At 39.2% G+C, this 23,923-nt stretch overlaps 1 protein-coding gene across 2 annotated transcripts in view; it reads left to right on the top strand.

The window, feature by feature from the left end:
- acana (aggrecan a) overlaps nt 1-23,656 on the top strand; it is a 33,908-nt gene extending 10,252 nt beyond the window's left edge. The window contains exons 4-19 of one of the 2 annotated variants that reach the window (XM_022665218.2): nt 375-549; nt 1,866-1,993; nt 2,084-2,377; nt 5,122-5,370; nt 6,213-6,387; nt 6,484-6,611; nt 7,850-8,143; nt 8,239-8,337; nt 8,617-10,353; nt 10,479-10,592; nt 13,876-13,989; nt 17,046-17,204; nt 18,489-18,571; nt 18,691-18,835; nt 19,868-20,050; nt 21,417-23,656. In XM_022665218.2, coding sequence (XP_022520939.2) covers nt 375-549; nt 1,866-1,993; nt 2,084-2,377; nt 5,122-5,370; nt 6,213-6,387; nt 6,484-6,611; nt 7,850-8,143; nt 8,239-8,337; nt 8,617-10,353; nt 10,479-10,592; nt 13,876-13,989; nt 17,046-17,204; nt 18,489-18,571; nt 18,691-18,835; nt 19,868-20,050; nt 21,417-21,493 — 4,154 coding nt within the window. In that variant the 3' untranslated portion in view covers nt 21,494-23,656. The remainder of the gene's footprint in view (nt 1-374; nt 550-1,865; nt 1,994-2,083; nt 2,378-5,121; nt 5,371-6,212; nt 6,388-6,483; nt 6,612-7,849; nt 8,144-8,238; nt 8,338-8,616; nt 10,354-10,478; nt 10,593-13,875; nt 13,990-17,045; nt 17,205-18,488; nt 18,572-18,690; nt 18,836-19,867; nt 20,051-21,416) is intronic. The other variant, XM_022665219.2, reaches the window with a different exon arrangement.
- The last annotated feature ends 267 nt before the right edge of the window (nt 23,657-23,923 follow it).

The following is a 23,923-nucleotide window of genomic DNA, read 5'->3' as shown; positions in this document are numbered from 1 at the left end:
CAGGTCAAAGAATTGGGCAAAACATTAAACATAGAGAATACAGAATACAGAACCATAGCCACTGTGAAACATGGTGGTGGCAGCATCATGCTGTGGAGATGTGGGGATTCTTCAGCAGGAACAGGGAAACATTGATGGGAAGAGTTGATGGGAAGATGAATGGAGGTAAAAAAAGGACAATCTCTGAAAAAGAAAACCTGTTTTAGGCTGTAAAAGACTTGAGACCTTCCAACAAGACGATGACCCAAAACATACAGTTAAAGCTACAGTGGAATGGTTTAGAATGGAATGGTCTATCACTTAAAATCTCAGTAAAATACATTTAATTAAAGTGATGGTTTTGTAAGGTGATTCTGCTCGACCTTTTCCTACAGGTATTGTGTTCCACTATCGCGCCATCACCAGCCGTTACACCCTGACGTTTGAGAAAGCGAAGGCAGCCTGTATCCAGAACAGCGCCGTGATCGCGTCTCCAGAGCAGCTGCAGGCGGCTTATGACGAGGGCTACCACCAGTGTGATGCCGGCTGGCTCGCCGACGAGACCGTCAGGTCAGTTCACAGTACAGTATACACTTAATTACCAAAAAATAAACAGAAAAATATTAGAATTTAGTGCTTCAGGGGTCCATGTGGGCTTTTTCAACCTTCTTTTTCATTTTAAACAAGAAACATAAAAATGGTCTGTCATAATTTTTAGGAAATCAGAAGTGCATGGCGCACCATGATGCTTATTGCGATCTTACACCCCGCTAATAGTCTATTTTCATGTCCAGGTAGCTGCACCATCGGCAAATCTGGCTCTTAAAGGCAATGGAAAGCGGCACACTGATTGGTTTATTTCAAGTTACACCCAAAATTAACCACACGAATGATTAAATAAGATAATTAGTACATGCCTTCTGCGCCTTTCGAGCCGTGCAAGGTGTACTTTTCCCGTTGTTACGATAGCAAAGAAACACTGACACACTGCCCTAAATCAGCTCGCCTGTAGATCACTAAAATAGGACCCTATCACGTTCAATGTTTTTCCGCACCCACACTTGTACAAAAACACCAACACATGTTACGAGTACAACAGGTAGAAAAGATAGAGATGGAGGTTGAGGGGACAAACAAGACTACAGTTACCATAGAAATACTCCAAAACATTTTTGACTCTTATACACAATTGCTCCTAAATTTTATGCTCTATACAGTTTTGCTGTAATATTAATTTACTGTAACTTGTTCTAATTTGCTGTCTCTCCAAATGTATCTTAATTAATTTTTAATTATATTAAGTGGTCTGTTATAATTTTTTGGAAATCAGGTGTTTAAAGCCGTTTTCATTATAACTCAAGGCCCATAAAAGCAGTAGGCTTACTTAACTGTGCATTGCACATAATTATGCTCATTGCTATCTTACACCCCGCTAACAATCTATTTTCACGTCCAGGTAGCTGCACCATTAAAGTCAGCGAATCTGGCTCTTAAAAAGAATGGAAAGTGGCACACTGATTGGTTTATTTCAAGTTACCCCTAAAATTAACCACACATGATTAATTAAGAAAAAAGTACATGCCATTTGCGCTTTTCAAGCTGCGCAAGGTGTACTTTTCCCATCGTTATGATAGCAAAGATACACTGACACACCCTAAATCAAGCTGCACAGACCATATCATGTTCAACGTGTTTCTACACCCACACCTGTACAAAAACACAAACACATGGTCCGAGTTCAACAGGGAGAAAAGATAGAGTTTGAGGTTGAGGGGACAAACAAGACTACAGTTACCATAGCATTTTTGACTCCTATATTTTATGCTCTATACAGTTTTGCTGTAATAATAATTTACCGTAACTTGTTCTAATTTGTCTCTCTAAAGGTATCCTATCCACGATCCCCGAGAGCCCTGCTATGGTGATAAGTTTGAGTATCCAGGGGTCAGGACGTATGGAGTGAGAGATGTAAATGAGACGTATGATGTGTACTGCTTCGCTGAGAAGATGACGGGTACAGTTCCTCATTAACCTTCGCATAATTAACAATGTATTAAAACTATTTCACCACTAACCCGATCACTAACTCCATGTTCCTCTGCAGGGAGGGTGTTCTACTCCATGTCCCCGGAGAAGTTCACCTTTGATGAGGCTGAGGCTCAGTGCGCTAAACTGGGCGCTAAGCTAGCCACCACGGGGCAGCTGTACCTGGCCTGGAAGGCTGGTATGGACGTGTGTAACGCCGGCTGGCTGGCTGACCGGAGCGTCCGCTATCCCATCAATATCGCCCGGCCGCAGTGTGGAGGAGGTCTGCTGGGGGTCCGCACTGTGTACCGCTTCCCAAACCAGACCGGGTACCCTCTACCTGACTCACGCTACGATGCTATCTGCTACTCAGGTGAGCAGCATGGAGACATGGACGTTCATGTAGCCTGTCTTCTGCATTTGTTTTTTTTTTACAACTGATATGTCTTATATACAGTAACTACAGTCGTGAAAAGTGATGGTTTGACATGTTATACAATCTACTGTTCTTTTTTATCTTATTACTTGACATACAGTGTACACACAACTATTAACTGATGTTACACCCAACACTTCCCTTTATCATATACCCTACACTTTTCTATACTACCCTATAGCCCCCTATACTTTCCTTATAATACCCTATACTCCCTACACTTACGTCCTACACTTTCCTATAATACTCTATACTCCCCTATAATACCCTATACTCCCTACACTTTTGTATAGTACCTTATACTTCCTACACTTTTGTATAATACCCTATACTTCCTACACTTTCCTATAATACCCTATACTCCCTACACTTTCCTATAATATCCTATACTCCCCTATACTACTCTATACTTCCTACACTTTCCTATAATACCCTATACTCCACTATACTACCCTATACTTCCTACACTTTCCTATAATACCCTATACTCCCCTATACTACCCTATACTTCCTACATTTTTGTATAATACCCTATACTCCACTATACTACCCTATACTTCCTACATTTTTGTATAATACCCTATACTCCACTATACTACCCTATACTTCCTACACTTTCCTATAATACCCTATACTCCACTATACTACCAAATACTTCCTATATTTTTGTATAATACCCCATACTCGCCTATACTACTCTATACTTCCTACACTTTCCTATAATACCCTATACTCCCCTATACTACTCTATACTTCCTACACTTTTTGTATAATACCCTATACTTCCTACACTTTCCTATAATACCCTATACTCCCCTATACTACCCTATACTTCCTACACTTTCCTATAATACCCTATACTCCACTATACTACCAAATACTTCCTATATTTTTGTATAATACCCCATACTCCCCTATACTACTCTATACTTCCTACATTTTCCTATAATACCCTATACTTCCTACACTTTCCTATAATACCCTATACTCCACTATACTACCCTATACTTCCTACACTTTCCTATAATACCCTATACTCCCTACACTTTCCTATAATATCCTATACTCTCCTATACTACTCTATACTTCCTACACTTTTTGTATAATACCCTATACTTCCTACACTTTCCTATAATACCCTATACTCCCCTATACTACCCTATACTTCCTACATTTTTGTATAATACCCTATACTCCACTATACTACCCTATACTTCCTACACTTTCCTATAATACCCTATACTCCACTATACTACCCTATACTTCCTACATTTTTGTATAATACCCTATACTCCACTATACTACCCTATACTTCCTACACTTTTGTATAATACCCTATACTCCCCTATACTACCCTATACTTCCTACACTTTCCTATAATACCCTATACTCCACTATACTACCCTATACTTCCTACATTTTTGTATAATACCCTATACTCCACTATACTACCCTATACTTCCTACACTTTCCTATAATACCCTATACTCCACTATACTACCAAATACTTCCTATATTTTTGTATAATACCCCATACTCCCCTATACTACTCTATACTTCCTACATTTTCCTATAATACCCTATACTTCCTACACTTTCCTATAATACCCTATACTCCACTATACTACCCTATACTTCCTACACTTTCCTATAATACCCTATACTCCCCTATACTACTCTATACTTCCTACACTTTTTGTAAAATACCCTATACTTCCTACACTTTCCTATAATACCCTATACTCCCCTATACTACCCTATACTTCCTACACTTTCCTATAATACCCTATACTCCACTATACTACCAAATACTTCCTATATTTTTGTATAATACCCCATACTCCCCTATACTACTCTATACTTCCTACATTTTCCTATAATACCCTATACTCCACTATACTACCCTATACTTCCTACACTTTCCTATAATACCCTATACTCCACTATACTACCCTATACTTCCTACACTTTCCTATAATACCCTATACTCCCTACACTTTCCTATAATATCCTATACTCCCCTATACTACTCTATACTTCCTACACTTTTTGTATAATACCCTATACTTCCTACACTTTCCTATAATACCCTATACTCCCCTATACTACCCTATACTTCCTACATTTTTGTATAATACCCTATACTCCACTATACTACCCTATACTTCCTACACTTTCCTATAATACCCTATACTCCACTATACTACCCTATACTTCCTACATTTTTGTATAATACCCTATACTCCACTATACTACCCTATATTTCCTACACTTTGTATAATACCCTATACTCCCTACACTTTCCTATAATATCCTATACTACCCTATACTACCATATACTTCCTACATTTTTGTATAATACCCTATACTCCACTATACTACCCTATACTTCCTACACTTTTGTATAATACCCTATACTCCCCTATACTACCCTATACTTCCTACATTTTTGTATAATACCCTATACTCCACTATACTACCCTATACTTCCTACATTTTTGTATAATACCCTATACTCCACTATACTACCCTATACTTCCTACATTTTTGTATAATACCCTATACTCCACTATACTACCATATACTTCCTACACTTTTGTATAATACCATATACTCCCCTATACAACCCTTTACTACTCTATTTGAGTTATCTGAGGCTGGTTGTGCTGTGTTTTGTTTAGATGAGGAAGAGGTAGGTTCAGGAAGAGGTCCGGTGGTGGTGGGCATGGTGACGGACCGCCCTCAGGAGTTCCTGAAGCCCACCCCCGCTGCTGAGAGTGAGGTCGCCGGGGAGGTGGTGACCCACAAACCTCCCACTGACTGCACCCAGAAACCCCTGTCTCCACCCCCCAGCACTGTGGCCACGCCCACCGAACACGGGCCCAAAGCCCCCTGTGCCAACCTGACTGAAGCTGTGATGTCTCCAACAGGTGAGAGAGCTGGAGATACTGCATAAGAGCTGCATGATAGAAGCTAAAGGGATAATCATGATTATTAATTTACCCAGTATTGAAATCCTATATAATATAAATAACGTATCATATAAAAAATAATAAAAACCATGAGAATTTTCAATCGAGATCAATCCTTTTGAAGCTTTTCTATTGGTCCAATTATCAGAATATTTGGTTGCAATGTAAAGAACAACTGCTTGACTCAGATTATATTTAAAAAGGTGCAATGTTTTACTAGTTTACTACTTTCTACACTTTTTCATTTATTTAAGTCAATATAATAAAAGGGAAATCTTTCAAAACAAAAGGAATTCTCTATAAGACCGTGCTCTAACAAACTATACACAGAGTTAGTGTCTTTGTTAATGCTGAAACAAAAGCCAGTATAATGTTCAATATATAATAAAACATACCAGTCCTGCTTACAGTTTTTATAAACATTTCCTGACCTTTAAAAAACACTTTTATTGTAGTAACTTCCACTTGTGCAGCACCCTTTGAGGTTCAACCCTGCTACAGGCAAAGATCACCACAATCAACTCTACCTCCTGACCCGCCCCTAAACCCATACATCACCCAGTGCCCCTCCCAAACTACTCCTCACATTTTTTTCAGCATTTTTCAAATTTCCGCTGAGGGGGTACTTTATGCTGCTTTACTCCTAGTGCAAAAATTCAAGCAGTTCAGTTTGGTGGTTTGATGGTTTGTGATCATCCATCTTCCTCTTGATTATATTCCAGAGGTTTTTAATTTGGTAAAATCTCTTGTGATAACTACAGCTTTGTACTTATGTTTCTCTTTTATTCCGTGTCTCTCAGGTGTTGTGTTTCACTATAAGGTCAGTGCTAGTCGTTATTCCCTCACGTTTGCTGAAGCTCAGCTGGCCTGTCAGAATATCGGAGCAGTGATCGCTAGTCCTCAGCAGCTTCACTCAGCGTATGAAGCTGGTTATCATCACTGTGATGCAGGCTGGCTGATCGACCAGACCGTCAGGTAATATTTAGAGTTATTCTAGAGAGATTATTTCAGAAACTACTATGATATTAGTACTGTGTTATAAATGTGTCATTTTATTTCTTAAAAATGAAGGTATCCTATTGTATCCCCACGTGATCAATGCTCTGGTGATCTGGAGACGGTGCCGGGCGTGAGGAACTATGGAGTACGGCCTGCCAGTGAGCGCTATGACGTGTACTGCTACATGGACAAACCCAGAGGTACCGCAATTCAATACAACTCAATGCAAATCAATGCAACGTAAAGCAAATCAATCCAACTCAATGCAACTTAATGCTATTCAATGCAATTTAATGCAACTCAATGTAATTTAATGCAATTCAATGCAATTTAATGCAACTCAATGTAACTCAATACAACTCAATGCAATTCAATACAACTTAATGCAACTCAATGCAATTCAATGCAACTCAATGTAATTTAATGCAATTCACTGCAATTTAATGCAACTCAATGTAACTCAATACAACTCAATGCAATTCAATACAACTTAATGCAATTCAATGCAATTTAATGCAATTTAATGCAACTCAATGTAACTCAATGCAATTTAATGCAAATCAATGCAACTCAATGCAGTTGAATTTAATGCAATTAAATGCAACTTAGTGCAATACAATTCAATGCCGTTCAGTGCAATTCAATGCAACTTAATGCAACTCAGTGCAATTTAATGCAACGTAATGCAATTCAATGGAACTCAATGCAATTCAATGCAAATCAATGCAACTCAATGAAATTCAATGCAATTCAATGCAGTTCAATGCAAATCAATGCAATTTAGTGCAATTTAGTATAATTTAGTGCAACTCAAATTAATGCAACTCAATACAATTCATTACAATTCAATGTTACTCAATGCTATTCAATGCAAATCAATGCAACTCGATGCAAATCAATGCAACTCAATGCAAATCAATGCAATTGTTGTTCATTCTGACAACTAATATTTACAGCACAAAACAGACAGAAACAGGGACAAAATACAAGGGGATTTGGTTTTGCCAATTTGCAGCTTTAAAAAGGTCACTCTATGAATTATATGGTATTTTGATCTCAATTTATGAACTTTACTTTACTACTAGTTAAGTTGTACCATAAGTCTCTGTGATGCAACTGGAATTCTGGAAACTGCTAGTCCCAATTTTTTTCAAGTGGTTCAACATTTGAACCACTTACTGTAAGAACGACTTCTTTACACCCTAACTCTAATCCAGCTGGTGCAACCGGCTACTGCCACTGAAGTTAAAAAGGGATAAAAAAAAAGGTCTGGTCAAAAGCTTTTATCTCTTTATAGAGTTAAACTGCCATTTAGATGCACAGCAGTACAAAAACAAATAGAAATGTATCTTGTTTTCATTTTGCATGAAGAATAGCTTCTCATTTCAAACATAAGAGATAAGGAAAATAAACAGCCGTGCTCATCATTTTCTTTCAGGGGAAGTTTTCATTGTGAGTTCATTCGAGGGATTCACATACGATGAAGCAGTGGCTTCCTGCCAGGGTCAGAACGCCTCCCTGGCCTCCACAGCCGATCTGCATGCGGCCTGGAAGCAGGGCTTTGATAAGTGCCGAGCTGGCTGGCTCCTCGACCACAGCGTCCGTTACCCCATCAATAACCCCCGGCCCCAGTGCGGAGGAGGGAAGCCTGGCGTCCACACAGTCTACGCTTTCCCCAACCAGACCGGCTATCCTGATCTGCACTCCAAATACGATGCCTATTGCTTTAAAGGTAGGTATAAAGGTGTTATATATGCATATTATATGATGACAGAATGCTATTATACATATTATTTCAACTTTTTATTTTTTGTGAATGATTTGCAGCTGATGTCCAGTTGCAGCTCCCCGAGACCGAGACGAATGAGACGGTAGTAGAAGAGGAGATTGTAGTCGTCACTTCTGCACCTAACCTTCTTGCTCCTGGTAATGTATTTAATTACGCAGCTTAAATCGTAGAACATTTTTCTTTTAAATTGAAGGTATTCCAGTAAGTCACCCCTAGTAGTGACATGAAAAAACACTAAGAACTTAATCACATGTACAGGAGATCCTTCCAACTAATACCATTTTTCAGCAGGATAATGCTCACCCACACACAGCAACACTTCTTTGTCCTGCCCAGTCGTCAAAATTACTGATAATTAAGCATTTATGGTACTAGAATTTAATTTTTACCTGTTCGCTCTCTTTTTCTTTCCACAGTGACCCCTCCTAGTGCTCCACCCACCTCAGCAGAGCCCTCTGGTTCTGCAGAAATTCCATCTGGAGTCAGTGGATCTGGTGATGCATCTGCAAGTGGAAGTGGAGCGCAGCCTAGCGGAAGTGGGGATCAACCTAGCGGAAGTGGGGATCAGCCGAGTGGAAGCGGGGATCAGCCGAGTGGAAGCGGGGCTCAACCTAGCGGAAGCGGAGATCAGCCTAGTGGAAGTCTAGATCAACCAAGCGGAAGTGGGGCTCAACCTAGTGGAAGTGGGGATCAACCTAGTGGAAGTGGGGATCAGCTTAGCGGAAGTGGGGATCAAGTTAGTGGAAGCGGATTTCAGCCTAGCGGAAGCGAGGAACAGCCTAGCGGAAGCGGATTTCAGCCTAGTGGAAGTGGGGAACAGCCTAGTGGTATTGAATTTCAGCCTAGTGGAAGCGGATTTCAGCCGAGTGGAAGTGGGGAACAGCCTAGTGAAGCATTAGGCACAGTGGAAAGTCTTTCAGGATCTGGCTTCAGTGGAGATATCTCTGGCTCAGGACTTAGTGGGGATGGTTCAGGCATACTTGTGACCTTCTCAGGGAGTGAATCTATCCTGTCCGGATTTGCATCCACCTCAGGGACACCCCAGGAAGCTGGGGAAGGAAGTGCAGAGATCCTCACCTTCATCCCAGGTCTGGGCTCCGGCCTCTTCAGTGGGGAAGGGTCGGCCTCAGGGTCTGGAAGTGGCTCAGGTTTCAGTTCGGAGGAGAGTGGATCTGCATCGTTCAGCAGCTCAGGAGAAAGTGACGAGAGTGGAGAACTTTCGGGAATCTCCTCAGGACTGGGTTCCAGTGAGGAGTTCTCTGGATTCAGTGGTTTTCCATCAGGCCTGTTTCCTTCTGGAGACTACAGCGGTGGTTTCTCTGGGCTTAGCGGCAGCGGGAGTGGAATCGTCATGCTGAATGGACAGTGGGTGGAGGGGTTCGTCGGGCCTGTCCGTACAGCTCAGGAACTTGGTGGAGCTCAAGTGGATTTCAGTGGATCTGGAGATTCTTCTGGAGATTCTGGGTCTGGAATGAGCGGCTCTTTCTCTGGGGTTAGTGGAGATATCAGCGGTGAGTCTGGCAACTTTGGCACCTCTGGAGACTCTGGTGACTCTGGAAGTGGCTCTGGATTCCCAGGGGTCACCTTCTTGGGTTCAGGTTTCACAGATTTCACAGCTCCATTGGACAAAGACCAAGAGGCTTCTGGAATTTTGCTGTATGGATCAGGAGAAGGAAGTGGTTTCCTTTCTGGAGTTTCTGGAGACACATCTGGAGCTTCAGCCAGCAGGGATGTACCATTGTTATTTACTGACGATAGTATGGAAGAGTTTTCTGTCACACCCACTCAAAGCCAGGAGCTTGGGAAAGGTCCCATAGAGATCAGCGGCAGCGTAAGTGGAAGTGGTTTCAGAAGTGGACTTCTAGCCAGTGGAGATCACCACACTGTAACTGATAGTAGTTTGCACCATGCCACAGCTTCCCCCAGTGAAGAACCATCAGAGGTCCTTTCAAATGAAGTCCAGATTGGCTTTCTATCAGCGCAAGGTCCATCAGGTCTGCTTAGCGACACTGCAGGACCACAGGAGGGTCCGTCAGAACCTCTCGAGTCCATCTGGACGTCCACAACATCTGCGCCTAGAGCTGTTCCTACTACTGAGCCATCCTTTTCTCTGCAAATCCCAGCTGTGATGGAGATGCCAACCACGGAGAATGGTGAGTTCTGGGTTAGAAATGCTAGTGATGATGCAAAGACCGTAAATATTTCTGTACTTTTTCGTAAAGTTTCAGTTTCTTCTTATCGTGTCTTGTCTTGTCTTGTCATGTCTTGCATATTTTAGTTGCTCTGGACCCCTGTAACCCAAACCCCTGTGGTCGTGGCTCCTGTTCTGTGCAGGATGGCATCGGCTTGTGCCATTGCCCACCTGGCCTGGCGGGAGACGAGTGCCAGTTTGGTGAGTAAGTTTGCACACTTGCTTTGTGCCAAAACAACCCTCAACAATTCCCTTGTTCTATTCATGTGGAAACTCACTGCATATTTTCATAAACTGATAATTTGTGGTCTGGCAACCTGTGTGTGTGTCTACTCTAACCTGTAAAACTTCCCACGTTTAGTGAAATGATCTTGATTCGTTGTTTTAGTGTTTCCTGTAATTAATTGAGTACTTCTCTCTTTGTCTGTCATTGTTCTCCATCAGTGTGTGTTTTGTCTTTTGATGTTTTGTTTGCTTGTGCCTGATTGTCGTCCTCACAGGGATGTCCACTTTGCAGGTTGTTTGGCATGTGTGTGTGGTTACCAGATTTGTACATTTTTACAGGTTTCCCAACTAGTATAAATTAATTTAATTCCCTGTTTGCGTTGTTTTGGGTCAGCACTGCTTTTGCTGAGGAATGACTTGTTGGTGTTGAATGGGCGTTTTCACACTTTTCCCAAAATAAATACACAAATCTATACCCAGGAATGATTCTGGGCTTTCTTGGGGAAGGGGCTCTTTTTTGCTAAATTCTAGGGCCTAGGTTTTTGCTTTTATCTGCAAAATGTCAGTGTGGCTAAAGGTTTTCATTCCAGTCAAACAGAAGCTCATGTTGTCAGTTCTTTGGAGACTGACCAACTGTTTGAACAAGTGGAATCAGGTGTTCTGTTTTCTGTTTGAAGACTGGCAGCCACACCGGCCCACTGCAGATAAGATTTTATTTCTTGGGACACAACAAACAATCATGAAATAAAGAACTGTTCTTTTTAAGAGTCACGTGCAGAAAAACCTGCAAACAAAGATCCTTCTCACAGATTTTGTTATGTTACTATTTTAACTTCTCCTTTGACAGTATTTCTTAGTCCTGGAACCCCCTTTTTTGCACATTTAGTGCTGTCCTTTTAAAATCTGCATAGCTGAGTGGCACCAGAACCAGGATTGAGAATCACTCAATAAAAGATGTCATTGGAGATGTTTTTTCAACTATAAAGGCAAGTTGAAATAGTAACATAACAAAATGAACCAATAATGCAATCCAAAATGTGGTGGCAGATGGCATTTGTCAAGGACCATGGTTTTTGGGCATCAACCTAGCGGAAGTGGGGATCAGCTTTGCGGAAGTGAGGATCAGCTTAGCGGAAGTGAGGATCGGCTTAGCGGAAGTGAGGATCGGCTTAGCGGAAGTGAGGATCAGCTTAGCAGAAGTGAGGATCGGCTTAGTGGAAGTGGGGATCAACCTAGTGGAAGCGATGATCAGCTTAGCTGAAGTGGGGATCATCTTAGCTGAAGTGGGGATCAACCTAATGGAAGCGATGATCAGCTTAGCGGAAGTGAGGATCAGCTTAGCGAAAGTGGGGATCAACCTAGTGGAAGTGATGATCAGCTTAGCGGAAGTGGGGAACAGCTTAGCGAAAGTGAAGATCGGCTTAGCGGAAGTGGGGATCAACCTAGTGGAAGCGATGATCAGCTTAGCGAAAGTGAGGATCAGCTTAGTGGAAGTGGGGATCAACCTAGTGGAAGTGATGATCAGCTTAGCGGAAGTGAGGATCATCTTAGGTGAAGTGGGGATCAACCTAGTGGAAGCGATGATCAGCTTAGCGGAAGTGAGGATCAGCTTAGCGGAAGTGGAGATCAACCTAGTGCAAGCGATGATCAGCTTAGCGGAAGTGAGGATCAGCTTAGCGGAAGTGAGGATCAGCTTAGCGGAAGTGCTGATCAACCTAGTGGAAGCGATGATCAGCTTAGCGGAAGTGAGGATCAGCTTACCGGAAATGGGGATCAGCTTAGTGGAAGTGGGGATCAGCTTAGCGGAAGTGGGGATCAGTTTAGTGGAAGCGATGTTCAGCTTAGTGGAAGTGGGGATCAGCTTAGCGGAAATGGGGATCAGCTTAGCGGAAATGGGGATCAGCTTAGCGGAAGTGGGGATCAGCTTAGCGGATGCATTGATCAGCTTAGCGGAAGTGAGGATTAGCTTAGCGGAATTAGGGATCAACCTAGTGGAAGTGATGTTCAGCTCAGCGGAAGTGGATAGTGGAAGTGAGGATCCGCTTAACAGAAGTGGGGATCAGCATAGCGGAAGTGGGGATCATCTTAGTGGAAATGGGGATCAGTTTAGCGGATGCATTGATCAGTTTAGCGGAAGTGGGGATCAGCTTAGTGGAAGTGGGGATCAGCATTGCGGAAGTGGGGATCAGCTTAGCGGAAACTTTAAGCGGAACTGAATTTCAGCCTAGTGGAACCATACCCTTTAATCATTCAAGATCAGAAATCCATAGAACTCTCTTGTGCTTAACTCATTGGCCAAACATCACAAACTTTGGGACCAAACAGAATAGTGTGAAAACGCCCTTTGTTAGCATGCTATCTTTCCAAACTCTTGCATGGCTACTAACATGGTTGCATGGTATCTGCCGTCTTCTTCCACTTCTCTGTTCCCTTAATAAGAATCTGAACCTTGAACCAATGCAACTCTTCGTGATCCAGATGATTCAGATGACCTATGTAATTCAGACGTTGGATCCACCATTTAATCACCATTGGAAACATCCAACAACAAATGGAAACATTTAAAATATACAGCTCTGGAAAAAAATGAAGAGAGCACTTCAGTTTCTGAATCAGTTTCTCTGATTTTGCTATTTATAGGTTTATATTTGAGTAAAATGAACATTGTTGTTTTATTCTATAAACTACAGACAACATTTCTTTAAACAATGCTTTAAATGTCATTTAGAGCATTTATTTGCAGAAAATGAGAAATGGCTGTTTTTTTCAGTTCAGAAATCAATATTTTGTGGAATAACCCTGGTTTTTATTTACAGTTTTTTCATGCGTCTTGGCATCGTGTTCTCCTCCACCAGTCTTACACACTGCTTTTGGATAACTTTATGCTGCTTTACTCCTGGTGCAAAAAATTATTCAAGCAGTTCAGTTTGGTGGTTTGATGGCTTGTGATCATCCATCTTCCTCTTGATTATATTCCAGAGGTTTTCAATTTGATAAAATCAAAGAAACTCATCGTTTTTAAGTGATCTCTTATTTTCTCCAGAGCTGTATATTCCAGTCATCCAACAATGATGGAAAGAACGTTCCCTCTCAGTCCATCAATGGCTTATGGTTCACTGATTTTTGAATGGATTGGATCATGAAGTTTCATTGGTTCATGATTTCAGATTCTGTGAGCTGTGGTGTTTCTACTCAAAGCGACCCACCTCAAGAACCTCTTTGTAGACGTGGGTCTTAACGGCAGAACCTTTATTTGCAGAGGTTGATGTGTGCCATTCAAACCCTTGTGCCAATGGAGCCACGTGTGTGGAGGTAGAGGACTCTTTCAAATGCTTATGCCTGCCGAGCTATGGAGGGGAACGCTGTGAGATCGGTACGAGGTCCGCTTCAGCTAATTCTACTAACAGTCTCTCAAAAACAAACAAGCCAATGCCATCAAACACAGTAAGGGTGCCGCTACAGCACCGGCAGCTCTGGGGGGCGCTGGTCTTTTGATGGCATGGGTGCGGCCGTTCATGTTTTTGTGAAGCGATGGGTGGCTGGGGGAAAGGTGCGGTACAGGAGAAGGTGTGGTAAAAATACAGATACAAATCACTACAATACACTTTAGGAGATGATCTGAGACTGTGTTTAACCAGATACAAATCTGATCACTCAAACCACTTCAGAAGAGGGTCTGAGATGCAATTAAAACACATAAGAAATCAAATCACTCGAAACACATTTCGAAGATGGTCTGCGATGCATTTACAACACATAAGAAATCAAATCACACAAACCACTTTTGAAGATGGCCTGAGACGATGTTCAACCAGATACAAATCTGATCATTTATACCACTTCAGGAGATGGTCTAAGACACATTTAAAACAGATAAAACTGAGACGCTTTTCAACAAGATACCAACCCGATCATTCATAACACTTCAGAAGATGGTCTGAGACTCAAAACACATAAGAAATCAAATCACTTAAACCACTTTTGAAGGTAATCTAGACTAATTTAAAACAGATATATGACCCATTACTCCTACCACTTCAGGAGGTGGTCTGAGACACATTTAAAACACATAAGAAATCAAGTCACTCAAAACACTTTCGAAGACGAACTGATGCATTTTAAAGAGATAAATCCAATCACACAAAGCCCTTCAGGAGATGGTCTGAGGCACTGTTTAACCGGACACAAATTCAGTCACTTCAGAAGGTGGTTTGAGACGCAATTAAAACACATACAAATCCAATTATTTAAAGCACGACAAGAGGTAGCCTGAGACGCTGTTTTAACAGATACAAATTCAGTCATTGAAACCTCTTCCAGAGGTGGTCTGAGACCCATTTTATACATGTAAGAAATCAAATCACTCAAACCACTTTTGAAGATGGCCTGAGACGATGTTCAACCAGATGCAAATCTGATCATTTATACCACTACAAGAGGTAGTCTGAGACGCTGTTTTAACAGATACAAATTCAGTAATTGAAACCTCTTCAGGAGGTGTTCTGAGACGCTTTTCAACAAGACACAAACCTGATCATTTAAAATATATAAAAAAATCTAATCACTCAAAACACTTTAGAAGGTGACCTGAGACGTTGTTCAACCCAATACAAATTCAGTCACTGAAACCACTTCAGGAGATGGTCTGAGACTCATTTAAAACTTTTTAAAAAGTTGGGTGGCGTAGGTTTGCTGGAATATTCTTATGGAAGTTATCAAGTCATGTTTTGGTGGAAGGATGAAGTAAGGTGGGGGAAAGGTACGGTACAGGAGAAGGTGTGGTTTAAGGAACAAGTGATAGCACTGCACAGTATAAAGAGGTACAGAGTATAAAAACAGCTCATAGGTAGAGTCTCTGTACTGGAGCAGTTTACAGACTCTGCTTATTCTGCTCATATTTTCCATCTGAGCAGAATCTAAAAAAAGAAACTGGCTTTTTTTGGTCGTCCTCATTTATAAACACATGAGTGTACAATTCTGGATAAACCCGGTTTGGTCCTGAGCCTGCTCAAACATTTCTACTAAATCTGGAAACTAACTGCGTTAACTGAGTTAAATCAGGTGTTTGAGCAGAGAAACACCAAACTGTGACCCTTCAGGATTGTTCACCTCGTTTACACCTGGTCACTTAATCCATTTTAAAGTATCAGGATTATTTCTGGATAAGATCAAATCATGTACAAATGCAAGTGTAAATGCGCCCATTGCATTTAAAACAGATACAAATCCATTCACTCAAACCACTTCAGGACGTGGTCTGAGACAACCTTTCAACCAGATACAAAAATGATCGTTCAAATCACCTCAAGAAGTGATCTGAACCACCAATAATAATTGCAAGGCAACAAGCAAATTAGCATATTTCCTCCCACACAATAATCAAATTTTAGTCAGACTATTTGAAGACCTTTAACTACAAAATGTAAATTCATGTCACTTGAAGTAATATTCTTATTTTAGAATTTACCATAATCGAGCTAATGGTTGATTTATTTAGCAGTGTATTTATATATATTTTTATTATTTTGCAACAGTGCTCAACATAATTACTCTAGAAGCATTGTCATAACAGTCATAAAGTTATAATGCATTCGTAAGGCATTATATACATGGCTAAAAATATTTATACGAGTGTATAATACATTTGTAGCCTTATTTACTTAAAGAGTACAGTAGATCATGCTGTTTCTCCATCAGCAGCTGGAGTCTGAGAGAGAGAGAGAGAGAGAAAGAGAGAGAGAAAGAGAGAGAGAGAGTACAGTAGGTCATGCTGTTGTTTCTCCATCAGCAGCCAGAGTCTGAGAGAGAGAGAGAGAGAGAGAGAGTACAGTAGGTCATGCTGTTGTTTCTCCATCAGCAGCTGGAGTCTGAGAGAGAGAGAGAGAGAGAGAGAGAGAGAGAGAGAGAGTACAGTAGGTCATGCTGTTGTTTCTCCATCAGCAGCCGGAGTCTGAGAGAAAGAGAGAGTACAGCAGGTCATGCTCTTTCTTCATCAGCATGATGTATCCTGGTGCATTTCTGATTGGCTGCAGTTGGAAAAGAGACGGAGTCAGACTTCACATGTATCAGAGGAGGCATGCGCTTGTCCTGAGCCTCCTAGTTTTGGGAGCATTGCAGTGCTGGTGAATGGGTGGGTTAATTAGCCCAGATAAATTGGGAAAAAATGTTCGAACAATAGTGAGATGCCTAAAATATATATATATTTTTGCTTTTAAACATAAAATTAAACAGAGAAATGAGCAAATACTCGAGTTTTACAGTTATTTGACCAGTTTTGTAAGTATTAATGTATTTTTCCACTGAGAACTGTATGGAATTTAACAGGTTTTTCTGAATTTTGAACTTTTTAAAATTTAAGTTGCTTTAACAGGTTTTGGTATTTAATCGCTGGTATAAAGTGTGACTCCGCCCCCTGCTGTGTCGCTGCAGATGTAGATACCTGTGCGGAGGGCTGGACTAAGTTCCAGGGTCACTGTTACCTGCACTTCTCTGAGAGGCAGACCTGGGAGGAGGCGGAGCAACACTGCCGGAGTCTTGGAGCTCACCTGGTCAGCATCACCAACCGAGAGGAGCAGTTCTTCGTCAACTGTGAGTTTACAGTGTGTGTGTGTGTGTATGTGTGTGTGTGTGTGTGTGTAGAAATATAATAGCCAAGTATTTGCAATGGACAGTAATTGAAAAAATATTGATATTTAATCACTTAAAAGACAAATAGAACTGAAAAAACTTTACTTATGTAAAATTATCAAATTATTATATTCAATTAAGAAAAAAAGTAACGTAAGTAAAGTAAAACAAAATAAACTTTTTCAGAAATGTTTTAAACAGAGAAAACAAAATAAAAAAGATATAAATAAAAAATGAAAGATATGCGCATAATCTAAAAATCCACTGATTGGTTGGTGGATTTATTAGCAATTTAATAGTATTTATAAATATGTATAAATTGTCATTGAGAGAAAAAATATTATACATCTTTACAGAAGAAAAAAAAATAATTTTAGTGAAAATCAGTGTAAAAAGATTATAATTTTGGAGCATTTCTATTTATCTATTTATCATTGCATTTTGTACACAGTGTAAAGAATTGTCATATTCTTGTATTCGTGTTATTTTGTGCAATATTTAAAAAAATATTGAATTATTTAGTAAATAAAAAAAAAAAAAAGAAAATTCAGTCATTGAAAAGACCATAAAAAACATTACAATAATGAAACTGGCACTCATCAGGAACATCCCAGGAAAGGATAGAAGAGCGAAACTTTCCTCTGTTTTACAGACTCAGAAATCACAAGTTTATTAAGAGTAATAAGAGTATTTTGCTTTGTTTAACACTTTGTTAAAGTTACTACATAATTCTTTATGTGTTCCTTCATAGAAGGTCTTTTCAAACATTTGATTGGTTCTTAATATACAGCTCTGGAAAAAATGAAGAGACTATCAGTTTCTCTGTTTTTGCTATTTATAGGTTTATGTTTGAGTAAAATGAACATTGTTGTTTTATTCTATAAACTACAGACAACATTTCTCCCAAATTACAAATAAAAATATTCTCATTTAGAGCATTTATTTACAGAAAATGAGAAATGACTGAAATAACAAAAAAGATGCAGAACTTTCAGACCTCAAATAATACAAAGAAAACAAGTTCATATTTATAAAGTTTTAAGAGTTCAGAAATAATCAATATTTGGTGGAATAATCCTGGTGGTTTTTAATCACAGTTTTGTTTTTATGCATCTTAGCATCATGTTCTCCTCCACCAGTCTTACACACTGCTTTTGGATAACTTTATGCTGCTTTACTCCTGGTGCTGTAAATGTGAATGTATGATGTTGTTATGATAGTAATGATGGTGTGTCTCTGGTTTAGCTCACGCTCAGGACTATCAGTGGATTGGGCTGAATGATAAGACGTTTGAGAACGATTTCCAGTGGTCAGATGGAACCCCGCTGGTACGTGAGTTCTCAGCCCCCACGTTTCTCCCGCTGAGTTCGGGGCTTTGATGCTATAAACAGCTGGGTTCTGGTTTGGCTGAGATATAAAGCTTGACTGTTCTAACTTTCCCTTTCAGCAATACGAGAACTGGAGGCCTAATCAGCCTGATAATTACTTTAACTCCGGGGAAGACTGTGTGGTCATGATCTGGCACGAAAACGGCCAGTGGAACGACGTCCCCTGCAACTACCATCTACCCTTCACCTGCAAGACCGGGCCAGGTAAACCACTGATTTAAAAAAAACTTTACAATTGCACATTATTGCACCAGTAAGAGCTGTAAGAGTGTGTAGGTTCAATTAGCAGGGTAAGAGCACAGTTCTGCTCTAAATATTACAATGCACACAACATTATGGGGACATACCAGAGTTCAAAAGAGGACAAATTGTTGGTGCACGTCTTGCTGGAGCATCTGTGACCAAGACAGCAAGTCTTTGTGATGCATCAAGAGCCACGGTATCCAGGGTAATGTCAGCATACCACCAAGAAGGACCAACCACATCCAACAGGATTAACTGTGGACGCTGTAAGAGGAAGCTGTCTGAAAGGGATGTTCGGGTGCTAACCCGGATTGTATCCAAAAAACATAAAACCACGGCTGATCAAATCACGCAGAATTCAATGTACACCTCAACTCTCCTGTTTCCACCAGAACTGTCCGTCACCACAATCAATTATTGTGCTCTAAAACCAGGTGTTTCAATTTTATTGTCCAACTCCAGTATATGACACAGGCTGTAAGGATATTAGTGTATCATATTTTTAGCATGTTTTATTTATGTAATTTATTCTAATTTATGGCTTTATATTATACACCACTGGAATAATAATAATAGATAGATACTCCTAATTGATTTAGGGTGTGTCAGTGTGTCTTTGCTATCATAACAATGGGAAAAGTACACTTTTTGTGGTTTAAAATGCAATGCAAAAGGCATGTTTTAGATCACTTATGTGGTTAATTTTGGGTGTAACGTGAAATAATAAACCAATCAGAGCGTCTGTTCCTCATCATTCTCTTTAAGAGTAGATCAGGTGAGCTCTGACTTTGGCGGATTACTATTTTAACGGCGCAGCTACCTGGACGTGTCCAACAAACGCTTCTGTAACAAGCAGAGATGTATGAGCATTAGCTGGGGATGTGCTACGATAGTGATGAACATCTGACTTGTTGGCTTCTGTCTAGGTTGTATTCGGTCAGTGGAGCTCCTGTGTTTTCTGTCGCTCAGTTCTGGTTTTTGGTTTCTCCTCAGTCTTGTGTGGTCAGCCTCCTGAAGTGAAGAACGCCAGAATGTTCGGGAATAAGAAGGAGCACTATCAGGTGAACTCTGTAATCAGGTATCAGTGCAACGACGGCTTCCGACAGCGCCACCCGCCTGTGGTGCGCTGTATGGCAGATGGACACTGGCAGAAGCCTCAGGTGGAATGTATAGCCCGTAAGTAATCATTACTGTAGGTGTTTTTCTGTTTTTCTGTTTACTTTATTATTCTCCTCCTTATTTTCACCCTGTTCTTAAATACTTCACTGGGTTCTATAAGCGATGATATAGAAGAACAATGTTGGTTCCATAAAGAAACGTGTTGGTAACAGAAATACAGTAGATGTGTGATTGATAAGATCATTTAACCTTCCAATTATCCACATCCTTAATGATGAGTAATGTTTTCTAAATAACTGAGGATAATCAACTAACCATAAAAGGCTGTTTTAGCTGTACAACTAGAAATATCAAACTTTTACACCTATTTGTGTTAAATAATATCATACATCCCAAGTTGCACAAATTAATTTCAAGGAGCTACCCCGGACCTAGACTTGATTTTATCTTACTTGCGGGCATCAGGGAGCTGCTATTGACTTCCAGTACACTTGGGAATCTGTAATATTGTGGTCACCAAAATGTGTTTAAAATGTGACCCATATCTTACATCTACCAGAACAGTTTCCGCTTTATAAGTGGTACGCATGCACTGTGACAGAGCAGTGCTTCACGTTAAGTTTCACTTTGATCCTTCAGTCAGAATCTGTAGAGCTATGAAGCTATGAGTTTAGACTGCAGCTGACTGAGCTTCACACCGGTAATTCACTTCAGCATCGCTAAAAAGAACACATTATTCAGCCACAGAGAGGTTTTTTATTCTTTTTATTTGGCCAAATCATTAAGAACACTGCATGGCATCGACACAAGCCTTCACTCACTGCTGCTGTCCATTTTCCCATCTACTCGCCCATTTTCCGATATACTCCTGATATAAATTGAGTTCAAATCTGATATGTATGTGTTAACATTACCACCTTGGACAGGACTTTACAATGCCATGAATGTAAAATGTAAATGCGCTTTTTGCTATTGACACTGCCACACAAGCATCATCTCCTCTGATTGGTCAGAGCTGTCTGGCATAAGAGCAAAATGTAAATATAGTGAGAAGATTCTGTGTTCTAGCTCGTATTTCTGTATATCTGTGCAGTGTGAAGCTGCTTTAACACAGAACACTGAAAAATTGCCACTGCATGTGTTTTCAATGGAGGGAGCAGTGAATGCTGCACATACTGTGCATGTAAACAGCATGGAGCAGCATCAGAGACTGTGTATACAGGCCAAGGTCTGTTAAAAGGGTTTATTATATATTTAATTACAATAGTTTTCTGGATGTTTAAATAATGACTGTGGTCAAACTGACCCAAATCATAAAGAGTGTTAATTAAGGGGTTAAAAATAAAGAACCTACAGATCAAATGAAGGTTAATCTTAATCCAGTCCATAATCTTTTCTTCTTTATCTCACTTTTTTTTTACAGATATCAGCAGCAGACGACAAAAGAGGTCCGTCCAGCGTAAATCAGCCAGGAGATCATCACTGAAACCACACCTCTAATCAACTAAAAGAGAGATAAGAAATAGATTCAATAGAGTTCAGAGATTTAAAAAAGCTTATTTTCTAAGGCCCTGAGTTTAGTATAGGTTTTATATTTAAAAAAAGTCCCCTCCCTGTATATAGTGTCGGCTGCACAGGTTATAATATATTGGTTTGAGTGTCACTCAGAGACGGTGATCTGCGGTGATACAGCACAGTGATCCGGGGTGGGTTTCCCTAAAACTTCGTAGCTTCGTAACGCTAAAAACTTCGTTAAATCATACGTAAGACTGATCGTTAATTAAAGAGTGTTTCCCAAACCCATGCGTAAATAAAGTAGTATGTGAACTTATGTTATATAATATTGTATTATATTATATTAAACCACAGTTAGTTTCGACCCTGCAATGTGATTGGCTGAGAGGCATTCTATAAGTGCCGTTATCAGCCGGTAATGCACTGTAACTAACCGAAGCTCTCCATATATTACTCCACCCACATACAGGTAACCTAGCAAGCAACGATGCAGCGTTTACAAGCCAAATACAAACCAAATGCGATGTGATTATACACCACAGGGGGTGTAAAAATAGATTATTATAGTTTTTTTGTTGTTTATTTATTTAGTCATATGTGTCTTTAGAGTATTTCACAAGGCCTAAGTACATCCGTTTCTTATTTTATATTTCAGAATACGTATAATGATATTGATCATTATATTACAACACATTTATACGTTTTTAATGAGTTAATACTCTATATTTGGAGCATTTAATCAAAGTTTGTGATTCGGTTGAGTGCGTTGTTTCGAGGAAGAATTCAACAAAGATGTTATTTGAACTTGTTCGCTACTTTTTGCTTTTAAAGTTCTTTGGGAAACACTCGTAATTCATGTTATAATTTAGTTTGTTCATTATTCACTAAGATTGATTTTAAGATTGATCGTTTTCGGGAAACCCACCCCTGATCTATCATTTTTATTATTAATATTATTATTATAATTATTATTTTCACTTTTCACCTCAAAAAAAGTGGGTACCACTTTAAAATAAGACTACCTTTATAAAGAGTTTATAAACGGTTTATAAATGGTTTATAAACTACATTATTAAGTATTATTGATTAGGTTGTAAATGCCTTAAAATCATTGATAAGAAATCAATTAACACATCAACTGAAAAGACAACAGTGATCCGTTGTTTTCTTAGAGTCATTTAATTTATAGTAAAGTTTTAGTTAAATATATGGTAACACTTTCTATGAATTTCATCTTTATTAGACTCTATAACCATACTCATAACACATTATAATGCAGTCATAAGGCATTATAAACATGGCTATACATATTCATAAAAAAATATAATTCATCATAGCCATGTTTATTATGCATCATGAACTGTGATTATAATGCATTAATAGCTGTGTTTATAACATGTTATACATCAATACCAAGAAACTCAGTCCTGTATTATGCAGACTGTATTATGACTAAAAAAGCTTCCAACTTATAAACACACCCTCAATAATCCTATAAATATATTTTCAACCACTCATTAATTACTCTTGTCGTGAATATATAATTAATTATAGTCAATTGTATATTGTAATAATAAAAGCACAGCTTATAATGTATTATGACCACAAGTCATAATGCTTAATAAACATGGCTATAATGGGCTATGCATTTTTATAAATATTTATAGCCATGTTTATAATGCCTTAAGAATGCATTATAATATGAATTATTATTGCATTATAACTATGAATGTGTTTATAGAGTCTAATAGAGATGACATTAATTGAAAGTGTTACCAAACATACTTGTACTTAAATATATTAATATGACAGGTTTAATGCTAAGTAAGATCAGTATATAGAAAGATCTGAGGTTAGACAGTATAGAAATGAGTGTAGAATCACTACTTTTTTAACTCTTGTTAACTGTTGTCATTTCTATCCTTGTTGTTATTTATGTATTAACTGCTTATTAATGAGTTTTAATATTGATTAAGTTTTTGCAGCCTAATTAATAATAATGATAAAAAAGAATAATCTCCTTTATAAATCATTCATAACCCCTTTATAAAGGTGGTCTTATTTTAAAATAAAGTGGATACCACTTTAAAATAAGACTACCCTTACAAAGTGTTTATAAATGGTTTATAGATTAGATTATTGTGTTAAGTGTTTGTTGATAAGCAGTATTTGCAGCCTAATTAATAATTAAAAAAATAATAATAATCTCCTTTATAAACCATTCATAAACGCTTTATAAAGGTAGTCTTATTTTAAAGTGGTACCAAAAACCTTAATTCACCAAAAATGAACCAACACTTTATGAGAGTATTATTGGGATGATAGTTGGAGTAATTGGGACGGAGTTTCAGGGATTTGGCTGCACAGGTTCATTCCAGAGCTCTTCAGGCATTCTTCAGGTCGCCTCGAAATATC

The sequence above is a fragment of the Astyanax mexicanus genome, chromosome 23 (assembly GCF_023375975.1).
Source record: "Astyanax mexicanus isolate ESR-SI-001 chromosome 23, AstMex3_surface, whole genome shotgun sequence".
Taxonomy (NCBI): domain Eukaryota; kingdom Metazoa; phylum Chordata; class Actinopteri; order Characiformes; family Acestrorhamphidae; genus Astyanax; species Astyanax mexicanus.
This window is presented reverse-complemented; position numbering and strand designations above follow the sequence as displayed.